A 12834-nucleotide genomic window follows, 5' to 3' on the forward strand; every position below is an offset into this window, starting at 1 on the left:
TAAAAAATTGACAGCAAGACAAATAATTCTACAACTTTTTCCTTTAGTGTGACCTATATTCTGTACAATGCAATTGAAAAACAAACTGAAACCTTTAAAGGAGAAACATATAAAATCAAAAACTTAGAAGACCTGAGTGCATAAATGTGCACATCTGTAAACTAATACTTGCATAATAGTTGCAACACCTTTGGCTTTTATTACAGCACTCAGTCTTTTTGGGTAGGAGCCTATCGACGTGGCAGATCTTGATGTGGCAATGTTTGCTCATCTTCTTTGCAGAAATGCTCCAAATCTGACAGATTGTAAGTGCATCGCCTGTGCACAGCCCCACAGATATTTGATGGGATTAGGGTTACGGCTAACTCTGGCTGGGCCATTCCATAGCCTCAATCTTATTATGGTGTAGCCATTCTTTTGTTGTTTGATGTGTGTTTTGGGTCGTCATTATGAAAGATGAAGTTCCTCTTCATCTTTAGCTTTCTAACAGAAGGTTTTGTGACAACACTGACTGGTATTTGGAACCAAGACCACCACCGAGGGAAGTTGAGACCGAGTCAAGACCAAGACCAGTGCCCCGCGCTACATGACATGACAAAATGTGAAATATGATCAAAATTGCTTCTCAAATTGATCTGAAACACCTAGAGCTGACATAAATTTAATCAATATTAAAAGCAGAACAAACTTTTTGTTTGTTAGGGTTAGGGTAGGGTCTTTGTTCTGCTTTTAATATTGCTTTGCTTCCATCTCTGTGCTACAATCCGCGGTGGTCTCATGCCATCCCTAAAAAGATAACGCCCTGGGCATTTGCGCAAATCATTCATGTCAGAAACCACCCCTCTGCACCATTAAACAGCAATTGAGACAATGCCCTGATGGTAAACAACGCTCAACTAAGAACATTGACCAAAGAGCAACAAGCAAGAAGTAACCAAGCACAAGGTGCACACCATGACTGTTCTCACCCTCTCTCCCACTGCATGAAGCCAGGCAGCACAATGTTGTAATGTCTGCCATCATGGCAGACATTACAGCTGCCACTTTGAACAAAAACAGTCAAAGAGCAATGCGCATATTCTACGTGTTCTTTCATTCTTGTGTTTTATTTATTTGCTAATTAAATAAATATCAATGTATATAATTAAATAAAATAATGATAAGTGAGACCAACTAGTTATCTGTCTTCTGACACAAGATCAGCTTGATTAGTTCAAGGGGGTCAGAGACCGAGCTTTCCAAGTAAAAAATGTCACTTCCTGTTCTGAGGGGCTTAGGTGGTGGCAGACCCTGACGACATAGGATTGTGAGGCATCCAATCAGGATCACTCAAGCCAAGTTTGGTGCCAATTGAGATTTTATGTGAAAGTTGTAGTGTTTTGTTTTCTTTGGCGAGTACGCCAACTTTGGCGCCCTGTAAAGCCCCCTCAACATGTACAAAAAGTCTTTTTTTGATACCTTTAAAGCCCCATGCCTTATCTGCATCCTGACCAAGAATGAAGCCGATAGGTCGAAATCCCTAGGAGGAGTTTGTTAAAGTTCGACATGAGTAAAAAAGAAAAATCAGCAAAATTTGACCTTTGATCCAAAGCGGACGATCTCCTGTTTATTTTAGGGGGTACCGTCAAGAGACTTTTTTTTTATTTGGGAGCCTCTACCTATGTACCAAGTTTCAGATCTCTACAACTTACGGTTTCTCCTATCTCACGTTAGGGCCCTATGGAGCCGTCACACCACGCCCACTTGCGATTCCTCCAAAATTTGTACATTTCAGCCATTATTTATGTCTGATCTAGTTTCTTCTGTCCCATAATTATCATGTACAGTATGTGTCATGCCAACAATATAGATGCCAGATAAAATACGATGTGACTGTGCAGACTGCAGACACTTTAATACCAATCAGAGATGTGAATTAGGACCATATATGGAAGTGGATCAAATCAGATTTTTGGGGGGATAAAAAGCTCGGGATTGGGCCGCTCAGACTGCGATGATAAGTTGGATATGATTTGCATTTGAGCAAAAAAAAAAGATTTATGTCACATTTGCCTGTGGTGTGAATGTAGCCTTTGAAATGTGTTTAGGCATTTTAAGCACCATTGAATTAGGACGTGTATCTGTATGATATTGAAAATGTTTTCAGTATCTTACAGATGTTTTCCTTTTCTTTAGTATAAAAGATGCATAGATGTGGAGTTGATTGTTAGAAGAACAGATTTAAACTGTGAATCCAAAACAAGACTAAAACTGCAACTATCTTTGCTTCTTTGAATGATGTTTTAATTCTGTGCATCTTCATTGTGTTTGTGTGTGTGTGATCAGTACCAATTCAAGGATACAGTTTCGACTTCCTGATGGTTCGTCCTTCACCAACCAGTTTCTCTCACAGGCCAGACTGCAGGAGGCTTGGGATTTTGCTTTTGAGGTCTGTCTGACTTAATCATATGCTTATTCTGTATGTCCTCCCCATATTCATTCTTTATCTGTTTTTGTAAATATGTTTTGCCACATATAAACTGCTCATCTGCAGTTTCTTTCTGAAACATGGCCAAACTGTTAGACGTACAATAAAACATGCTTTGAGTGCAGAACTCAATATAAACATGTAGTAAAAATAAATAAGAGACATTTTTTTCTGAGAGGAAATGAGACAGGCATCTTATTTTGGAAGGAATATCACATTAAAAACAATCTTTATATGGATTACAAACATCAAATCCTCATAACTATTTAGCAGCCTTGCATGTTTCCACTGCTATTTGGATGATTTATCTATGATTGTGAGGTCCATTCCTTTCAGTTAGAAATGTCTTCCCACTGTCACTCTATAGAATAGAATAGAATAGAATAGAATTACTATATTCATCCCAGCAGGGAAATTATTTAATCTTAGGTCTTTCCACAGATTCTCTTTCGGACTGCTCAGAATTTTGTCTTTGACACTCTCTCAGTCCTAGAAAAAAAAATTCCTAAAACAAATGTCGAGAGAAATTAACCGACTATGTGAATGAGCGCAGAGTGAAACATTCTTGTGGTATATGTTCAAATGACTTTATCGCTATGACTCATAAAACATGTTTTCTTCCTGATGTATGCTTTGAACTTTCATCTGAGAAATATAGCTTGGCTAATGCATCTAATAGCAGTGTTGCTTCTGTTTCAGGAAATAGGAAATCTGTATGGTAACTTTTCCTTAGCAACCATGTATCCTCGACGAGAGTTCACCAGTGAAGACCTAAACAAGACCCTGCTGGAGCTGGAATTGGTTCCAAGTGCTTCCATTGTTGTCCTCCCTGTGAGTAGTCCAGAGTCTGATCTACACATCTTCTGTTTATTATGCCTTCATTTTCTGTTTAAATTAGTTTCTCATTTCTATTTTTATTTTTTTCTCCAAAGAGTTTTTGCGGCGCTAGTGGCTCGTATTTTTTGCAACAGTAGGCAGACAGGAAAGTGGGCGAGGAGAGGGGGGGAAGACATGCGGCAAAGGTCGCCGGGACCGGGAGTCGAACCCGCGACGTCCGCGTCGAGGACTAAAGCCTCCAAACATGGGGCGTGCTAACCCCCTGCGCCACCACAGCACAATAATCATTATAAAAGAACTTAATACTGTTATGTATTTTTTCAGTTTCTTATTGATAAGTTCAACAAAACCATAATACATTGTATAACACCTTTTTCCCCAGTTCAGTGAACACTAAAACCTTTACCCCTCCCAACAGCCTCCAACAATTGCACCAAAATGGGTATATTCACTATATTGCCAAAAGAATTCGCTCACCTGCATTAACTCACATTTGAGCTTAAGTGACATCCCACTCCAAATCCATAGGGTTCAATATAATGTTGGTCCACAAGACTGTCCACAAGGTTTGGGGGTGTGTTTATGGGAATTTTGGACAATTCTTGCAGAAACGCAATAATGAGATCACATACTGATGTTGGACGAGAAGGTCTGGCTCCTAGTCTCTGCTCTAATTCATCCCAAAGGTGTTCTGTTGAGTTGAGGTCAGGATTCTGTGCTGGCCAGTTAAGTTCATCCACACCAGACTCTGCCATCCATGTCTTTATGAATCTTGTTTTGTTTACTGGTGCAAAGTCATGTCAGAAGAGGAAGGGGCCAGCTCCAAACTGTTGCCACAAAGTTGGGAGCATGGAATTGTCCAAAATGTCTTGGCATGCTGAAGCATTCAGAGTTCCTTTCATTGGCACAAAGGGGCCAGGCCCAGCTCCTGACAAACAACCCTCCACCAAACTTTACATTTGGCACAATGCAGTCAGACAAGTACCGTTCTCCTGGCAACCGCCAAATCCAAACTTGGCCATCAGATTGCCAGATGGAGAAGCACGATTTGTCAGGCTCCTACCTCCTGGGGACTTGGTTAGTGCCTTGAAATCGTCTTCAGGTTCTTCTAATCCCCACTTATGTTTCTCTGCTGCAGCTGATTCTCTATTTTTTATCTATCTTTCCGTAGATGTTCTTTCCCTCCCTAATTGTTTTTTCACAATTTCTTCTGCACAACTCACCGCTCCTTGTTTCCTAATTTCAACAACTGAAGAAATTTGGATAATGGAAATTACAATATTTACCTTTGGATTTAAGGTATTTTAGAATTAAAATGAATGTCTTGCTAAGAGATGCTTAACTATGTAATTTCAAGAATTGCGCCACTGAGGGTGGCAGCATGTTGGAGTAGCTCCGTCCTTTAATTGAAATCTTTTCTTTTAATCAAACATTGATTTCTGCTTTTTTGGAGGGAAATGGCTTTTTGGATAGTTGTCCCTTGTTTTGCATTCTGTGTGGTTGGATTAATGATTTGGCAATTTTTTTTTGTATTTTTTCTATTTTGTTATGATGCTTAACCATAGTAAAAGGGTAGTTTACAACAGGGAGCAGCTGATCAACATCAGATAAGCTGAAATAATCCCACAGCTGAAGCCAAAAATACCAGTGGAGTTGAGAAGGAGGCGTTGTGGATACAGATCAGGAGCAAAAAGGAAGAGAGAAGGAGGAAGTTCAAACTATCCATCTGTTATAATAAGCAACGGACACAGTGGCGGTTTCTGAAATGGCCTACATGGGAAACTGCCCAGGGTGGCATTTTGTGAGGCGATGCATGAACGGGAGATCAGAGATCTGGTGGACCACTTTGTGTCATGGTGTGGAAACAGTCATCTCATCTTAAATGTGAACAAAACAAAGGAGCTGACTGTAAATTTCCAGAGGAACAAGGTTAGATCAAACTCTAGCTGTGCCCAAATTCAGGGGCTACATTCTTCAAAGGCCCGATTTGTAGGCCAGCTACGTCATAGCGTGGCAATAAAGACTATCTGAATTTGAAGACTTCTTCAAATGTGGCCGACAAATGTGTCCCTCTTTTCCCCAGATTTGAAGGATGTCTGTGGTGTATCCTTCATGGCCCACCATATCCCATAATTCTTTATGGGTCCAAACCTGGCATTCAGGCAAAGCGGCAATGGCGGTGAAGAGCGGCAAATTATTTTGCTATATTACAATTTAAGTGACACAACATGATTTTTTATTATGTTTTTAGGCGTGGTTGCGTAAATTTCAAGTATATGCTCGGTTCCTCAACACGTCACCTAATTGCAACATTGCGCCAACATTTTCAGAGATGTCCTCTCCCACTGCATCTACAGCCATCTCCCTTCGCTCCAGGTTCAGTTTACCAGGAGAGAACGCCTGACTCCTGGCACATTGTTTTAAAAACTTCCTCTAGCTTTCCCCAAATGAGTGGAAGTTAAACACCGATATTATTAAGCAGTAAAATGCTCGGTTTACCAAAAGTATTTAATTTTTTTCTGAGCAAATCGGTTTCACTGATTAAAGTTAAGCCTTCAAACATAGTTTTATTTAACTGAGAGCTGGAGAGTATTACATTTCCATCCATCCATCCATCCATCTTCTTCCGCTTATCCGAGGTCGGGTCGCGGGGGTAGCAGCTTCAGAAGGGAGGCCCAGACTTCCCTCTCCCCAGCCACTTCTTCCAGCTCCTCCGGGGGAATCCCGAGGCGTTCCCAGGCCAGCCGAGAGACATAGTCCCTCCAGCGTGTCCTGGGTCTTCCCCGGGGCCTCCTCCCGGTGGGACGTGCCCGGAACACCTCACCAGGGAGGGGTCCAGGAGGCATCCTGACCAGATGCCCAAGCCACCTCAACTGGCTCCTCTCGATGTGAAGGAGCAGCGGCTCTACTCTGAGTCCCTCCCGGATGACTGAGCTTCTCACCCTATCTCTAAGGGAGAGCCCAGCCACCCTACGGAGAAAACCCATTTCGGCCGCTTGTATCCGCGATCTCGTTCTTTCGGTCATGACCCAAAGCTCATGACCATAGATGAGGGTGGGAACGTAGATCGACCGGTAAATCGAGAGCTTCGCTTTTTGACTCAGCTCTCTCTTCACCACGACGGACCGGTACAGCGCCCGCTTGACAGCAGACGCTGCGCCAATCCGCCTGTCGATCTCCCGCTCCCTTCTTCCCCCATTCGTGAACAAGATCCCGAGATACTTAAACTCCTCCACTTGGGGCAGGACACCCCCCCTGACCCGGAGAAGGCACTCTACCCTTTTCCGGCTCAAGACCATGGCCTCGGATTTGGAGGCACTGATCCCCATCCCGGCCGCTTCACACTCGGCTGCGAACCGATCCAGCGAGAGCTGCAGATCACGATCTGATGAAGCCAAAAGGACCACATCGTCTGCGAAAAGCAGAGATGAGATCCTGAGGCCACCAAATCGGATCCCCTCAACACCTTGGCTGCGCCTAGAAATTCTGTCCATGAAAGTGATGAACAGAATCGGTGACAAAGGGCAGCCCTGGCGGAGTCCAACTCTCACCGGAAACGAGCCCGACTTACTGCCGGCAATGCGGACCAGACTCTGACACCGGTCATACAGGGACCTGACAGCCCGTATCAAAGGGCCCGGTACCCCATACTCCCGGAGAACCCCCCACAGGGCTCCCCGAGGGACACGGTCGAACGCCTTCTCCAAGTCCACAAAACACATGTAGACTGGTTGGGCGAACTCCCATGCACCCTCCAGGACCCTGCTGAGGGTGTAGAGCTGGTCCAGTGTTCCACGACCAGGACGAAAACCACACTGCTCTTCCTGAATCCGAGGTTCGACTATCCGACGGACCCTCCTCTCCAGGACCCCTGAATAGACCTTGCCAGGGAGGCTTAAGAGTGTGACCCCTCTATAATTGGAGCACACCCTCCGGTCCCCCTTTTTGAACAGGGGGACCACCACCCCAGTCTGCCAATCCAGGGGAACTGCCCCCGATGTCCATGCGATATTGCAGAGTCGCGTCAACCAACACAACCCTACAACATCCAGAGCCTTAAGGAACTCCGGGCGGATCTCATCCACCCCCGGGGCCTTGCCACCGAGGAGCTTTTTAACCACCTCGGCGACCTCGCCCCCAGAGATTGGAGAGCCCAACCCAGAGTCCCCAGGCTCCGCTTCCTCAGTGGAAGGCATGTTGGTGGGATTGAGGAGGTCTTCGAAGTACTCTGCCCACCGGCCCACAACGTCCCGAGTAGAGGTCAGCAGCACACCATCCCCACTATAAACAGTGTTGGTGCTGCACCGCTTCCCCCCCCTGAGACGCCGGATGGTGGACCAGAATCGCCTCGAAGCCGTGCGGAAGTCTTTCTCCATGGCCTCTCCAAACTCCTCCCACACCCGAGTTTTTGCCTCAGCAACCGCCCGAGCCGCATGCCGCTTCGCCCGCCGGTACCCATCAGCTGCTTCCGGAGTCCCACAGGCCAAAAAGGCTCGATAGGACTCCTTCTTCAGCCTGACGGCATCCCTCACCGAAGGTGTCCACCAACGGGTTCGAGGGTTGCCGCCGCGACAGGCACCGACAACCTTGCGGCCACAGCTCCGATCGGCCGCCTCGACAATGGAGGCACGGAACACGGTCCACTCAGACTCCATGTCCCCCACCTCCCCCGGGACGTGTTCGAAGTTTTGCCGGAGATGGGAGTTAAAGCTCCGTCTCACAGGGGATTCCGCCAGACGTTCCCAGCAGACCCTCACAACACGTTTGGGCCTGCCAGGTCTGACCGGCTTTCGCCCCCGCCACCGGAGCCAACTCACCACCAGGTAGTGGTCAGTGGACAGCTCCGCACCTCTCTTCACCCGAGTGTCCAAGACATACGGCCGCAGATCCGATGAAACGATGACAAAGTCGATCATCGAACTGCGGCCTAGGGTGTCCTGGTGCCAAGTGCACATATGGACACCCTTATGCTTGAACATGGTGTTCGTTATGGACAATCCATGGCGAGCACAGAAGTCCAGCAACAGAACACCGCTCGAGTTCAGGTCGGGTGGGCCGTTCCTCCCAACCACGCCCCTCCAGGTCTCACTGTCGTTGCCCACGTGAGCGTTGAAGTCCCCCAGCAGAACAAGGGAGTCCCCAGGAGGAGCACTCTCCAGTACCCCCTCTAAGGACTCCAAAAAGGGTGGGTAATCTGAACTGTCGTTCGGCCCGTAAGCACAAACGACAGTCAGAACCCGTCCCCCCACCCGTAGGCGGAGGGATCCTACCCTCTCGTTCACCGGGGTAAACCCCAACATACAGGCGCCGAGATGGGGAGCAACAAGTATGCCCACTCCTGCCCGACGTCTCTCTCCCTGGGCAACTCCAGAGTGGAAGTATGTCCAGCCCCTCTCAAGGAGACTGGTTCCAGAACCAGAGCCATGCGTCGAGGTGAGACCGACTATTTCTAGCCGGAACCTCTCGACCTCACGCACTAGCTCCGGCTCCTTCCCCACCAGAGAGGTGACATTCCACGTCCCAAGAGCCAGTTTCTGCAACCGAGGATTGGACCGCCAGGGTCCCCTCCCTTGGCCGCCACCCATCACACAGTGCACCCGACCCCTTTGGCCCCTCCCACGGGTGGTGGGCCCATGGGAGGGGGGGCCCATGTTTCCTCTTCGGGCTGAGCCCGGCCGGGCTCCATGGGTAAAAGCCCGGCCACCAGACGCTCGCCATCGTGCCCCCCCTCCAGGCCTGGCTCCAGAGTGGGGCCCCGGTGACCCGCGTCCGGGCGAGGGAACACCAAGTCCAAGGTTTTCCTTCATCATTGGGGTCTTCGGGCTGCACTTTGTCTGGTCCCTCACCTAGGACCTGTCTGCCTTGGGTGACCCTACCAGGGGCATGAAGCCCCAGACAGCATAGCTCCTAGGATCATTGGGGCACTCAAACCCCTCCACCACGATAAGGTGGCAGCCCATGGAGGAGTAAATGAATAATTTACATTTGTAAATGAATAATTTGCTTATATTTATTCCTCGTATGTGCTATAAACATTTGAACATTTTAGAATCAAACTAACAGATTTATTTTTTACTATGAACCTTTACTATAAAAGGTGAAGAATAATACAGAAATCACAAGTAATACATGACTAAAAACAAACTTCATCTCAGTTTTTCTTTCCTTCGCCCCTCTGTGCTTCATGCTGTCACGGTTGCTAGGCAACATGAGTTTCACTGAGGTGGGGGCGGGGACAGTTGGTGAAGGCTGAACCTGTCCAAATTCACAGCTTCTCTCTTCCGGTCGTCGTTTATCCACGGCCTTGGAAGAACCCGTCCTTCGTAGACCGTGTCCTTTGAAAGATGAAACCCCTGAACTCGGACACAGCTCCTATTTTCATAATGGGAGAAGAAGTGGAGGTGGTTGAGGAATACAAATACTTTGGTCCAGTCTGTCATCAAGGCTAACACCAGAGATGCAACAGTGAAGCATCTAGAAGAATTTTACGGCAACACTTCTTGAGGAAGCTAAGATCCTTCAAGGTTTGCACCAAGATGCTTCAGAACTTTTATAAGTGTTGTTGAGAGCGTCATCTCTTCATTGATCATCTCTTGGGGCAGCAGCATCAGAACCAGAGACCTAAAAAGGCTCAACAGCCTGATAAAGAAGGCTGTTCTGGGGACGACTGTGAAACCTCTGGAGATGATTATGTAAAGAAAAATTCCTCATAAAATCAAGAAGATTATGAACAACCCTGAACATCCTCTTCATGAGAATGTCTTGGGAAGGCAGAGTATCTTCAGGCAGAGGCTTCTTCAGATTTACTGCAACACAGACCGCTACAGGAGATCTTTCATACCAGCAGCTAACCCTACAATCTACAATAACTCTTTGAAGAATTAATGAGTCAGACAACATTTAATTTCCCTTTGGGATTAATAAATTATGTTTGAATTTGAATTAAATATTGGTGTCTCGGGTGTGTCGTGGTGGCGTAGGGGTTAGCGCGACCCATATTTGGAGGCCTTGAGTCCTCGACGTGGCCGTCGCGGATTCGACTCCCGGACCCGACGATATTTGCCGCATGTCTTCCCCCCTCTCCTTCCCTGTTTCCTGTCAGCCTACTGTCATATAAGGGACACTAGAGCCCACAAAAGACCCCCTGGAGGGGTAAAAAAAAAAAAAATAAATATTGGTGTCTCTGAATTTCTATCAGTGCATCATTTCAGTTCATCAACAATGAATCTAAACTTGTTCACTCATTGATTTTTAAATCCTTAAAGTTGTACATTTTCCTCAAGTGTGGAAAGAAAAGTTCACATAAGTCAAAAGTTAGAAGTTAATATTACATTCATGTCTTTTATGTCTGTATGCAAGACTTGAATTCTAAATTTTTGTTTATTTTTTGGAACTGTCTATTTTGACTTGTTACTGTACAACAAAGATTGATTCATTTTTAAATGACCTCTGTGTGTGAGAATTAATTGGACCCTGTCTTTCCGTTCAGTCTCGAAGGCCTGCTAACACAGTAACCCGGTCTTCTGGATTTGGCATTTGGACAGCTCTGGGTACACTCCTTTACCCTCTGCTTGCTGTATGGAGGTTTCTCAGCTCCTTTCTCTTTACTACACCTTATTCATCATCAGCATCCAGAGTCCACGGAATGCACAGCAGCCCTGCGAGCAGCTCCAAAGTCTCCTCAAACCAAGCTAAGAGGTGAGAAACAAAAAAATGTACCATGCCACTTCCATTTTTGGATGATGGATTGAATCTCTGAAAAGTTAAAAGCTTGGGATATTGTTTATTAACCTAGCCCTGCTGTGGAGCCTCTAGAACAGCTGCAGTTCTACTGAGAGGTGGGCTGTTTTCACACCTGATAGTCTGGGAACCAAAATTTCAACATTTGTTACATTTTCAGCTGGTGCAGTTTGCTTTCACACTGCACTGAGTCAAACAACCCAAAAGAATTGAAAAACCTGTTACGCTGCCCCCCCCCCCTCCCACACACACACACACATACACCTTTTCGCCTGTACCAGGAACTACTAAAAGAACTTCTTCCCTAAATGTAAAATAAAAATGAAGTGGCATTAGATTTTGGTTGTAGTGGTTGTAGGATTTCTCCTTTGATATACTTTATTGGTTTGGACATTGCCTGTCAGCTGCTGCAGCTAGTGACACTCCTGCAGGCACCATTACTCTGGATTGAGTTATGTCTGCAAAACCAGACTTTGCTGACCACAAACATGGTCTTAGATTTCCATAAAATATTGCTTAAATTAAAGCTGAGAAAATTGCTGATGTTTTGATATGTAAAATAGATAAGATAAGATAAATCTTTATTGTCATTGTCACAAGAACAACGAAATTTAAAAAGTGCCATCAGTCAGTGCATATGCTTAAAAACAAAAAATAACTGTCTCACAATTCACACATATTTTCTCTGGGTATAAATCTATAAACAGATTGTAGTTTTATGTCCTTGCCGGACATAAAACTTTTTGTATTTTCTTTAATTACTGTGGAAAATACCACAGAAGACATGGTATTTATCCTTTACAATAAGAGATGCAATAGGCATAAATCTTGGTTTTCATCAAGAAAAATTGTTTTCTTTATCTTGTATCAGTTTTGGAAAACGCTCATTTGAGTGTATACAAAATATTCTTGTATATACTAATAGTTGTTAGCAAAAGCTGTTATGTAAATATACAAGGCTGTATTTTTTTTAACATTGTTTTGTTCTTAACTTTTGCTTCTGTTTGTGTTCAGAGAAACTCCCACCAAACAAAATTTGGAGATCCGGCCAAAGGATTTCAAAAAAGAAGGGAAAATCTGCAGACTTCGGACAGAAGAAGACGATGATGAGGATAACAATACCTGGAATGGGAACTCGACCCAACAAATGTAGTACCCTGGCTGACATAAAGCTGCTGCACCCCCAAATCCCCGCTTTAAATTCTGATTTAGTTTTTGTTTTTTCCTGCTCTTCTTTCTCCATTTTAGCAGTTACGTTCCTGCACTTTGTCTGCATGTTCATGTAAATTTAGTCCCATTTGACCTTGACATGAGTAAAATATTTCTGAATTTAACACGATTGAATGGATCATTTTGATTGTGTGAAGCCACTATTTCTGTTTTTGTGCTCATTACTGATCTAGTAAATTCAATAAACAAATTTTAACCAATCATGGGGACCTTATTGTGTCTGGTACCTAATTCTTTCTAATAATAATAATCATCACATTTATTTAAAATGCCCTTTATATCTCCAATTGAAATCTCAAAGGGCTCATTCACATGCTGATTACAGCAGGCTCACAGAAGCGAAACTACAAATTTTAGCCCCACCCACCCTGCCTGCTGGTGTTCGGCACGAACACCAGCAGGCAGGGTGGGTGAAGCAAACGATGAGCAGCCCAGAAAAAACCTTCAGCCCTGGATTTCCATTGGAATTAGAAATTGTGCTGAAAATGTTTTTCATTTGACTATTACAAATCAGAAGTGTATGAGCTAGCTGAAGAAAGGAATAAACATCCATTGTGTAC

General features: G+C 45.1%; 1 protein-coding gene across 2 annotated transcripts in view; it reads left to right on the forward strand.

Moving 5' to 3' along the window:
• The window catches only part of ubxn4 (UBX domain protein 4), a 47038-nt gene extending 34204 nt beyond the window's left edge, over positions 1-12834 (forward strand). For both annotated transcript variants that reach the window (XM_028024277.1, XM_028024276.1), the window contains exons 10-13: positions 2326-2428; positions 3167-3298; positions 10794-11002; positions 12059-12834. In XM_028024277.1, the coding sequence (XP_027880078.1) occupies positions 2326-2428; positions 3167-3298; positions 10794-11002; positions 12059-12197 (583 nt within the window). In that variant the 3' untranslated portion in view covers positions 12198-12834. The remainder of the gene's footprint in view (positions 1-2325; positions 2429-3166; positions 3299-10793; positions 11003-12058) is intronic.

This window comes from Xiphophorus couchianus, chromosome 7, assembly GCF_001444195.1.
Source record: "Xiphophorus couchianus chromosome 7, X_couchianus-1.0, whole genome shotgun sequence".
Lineage (NCBI taxonomy): Eukaryota > Metazoa > Chordata > Actinopteri > Cyprinodontiformes > Poeciliidae > Xiphophorus > Xiphophorus couchianus.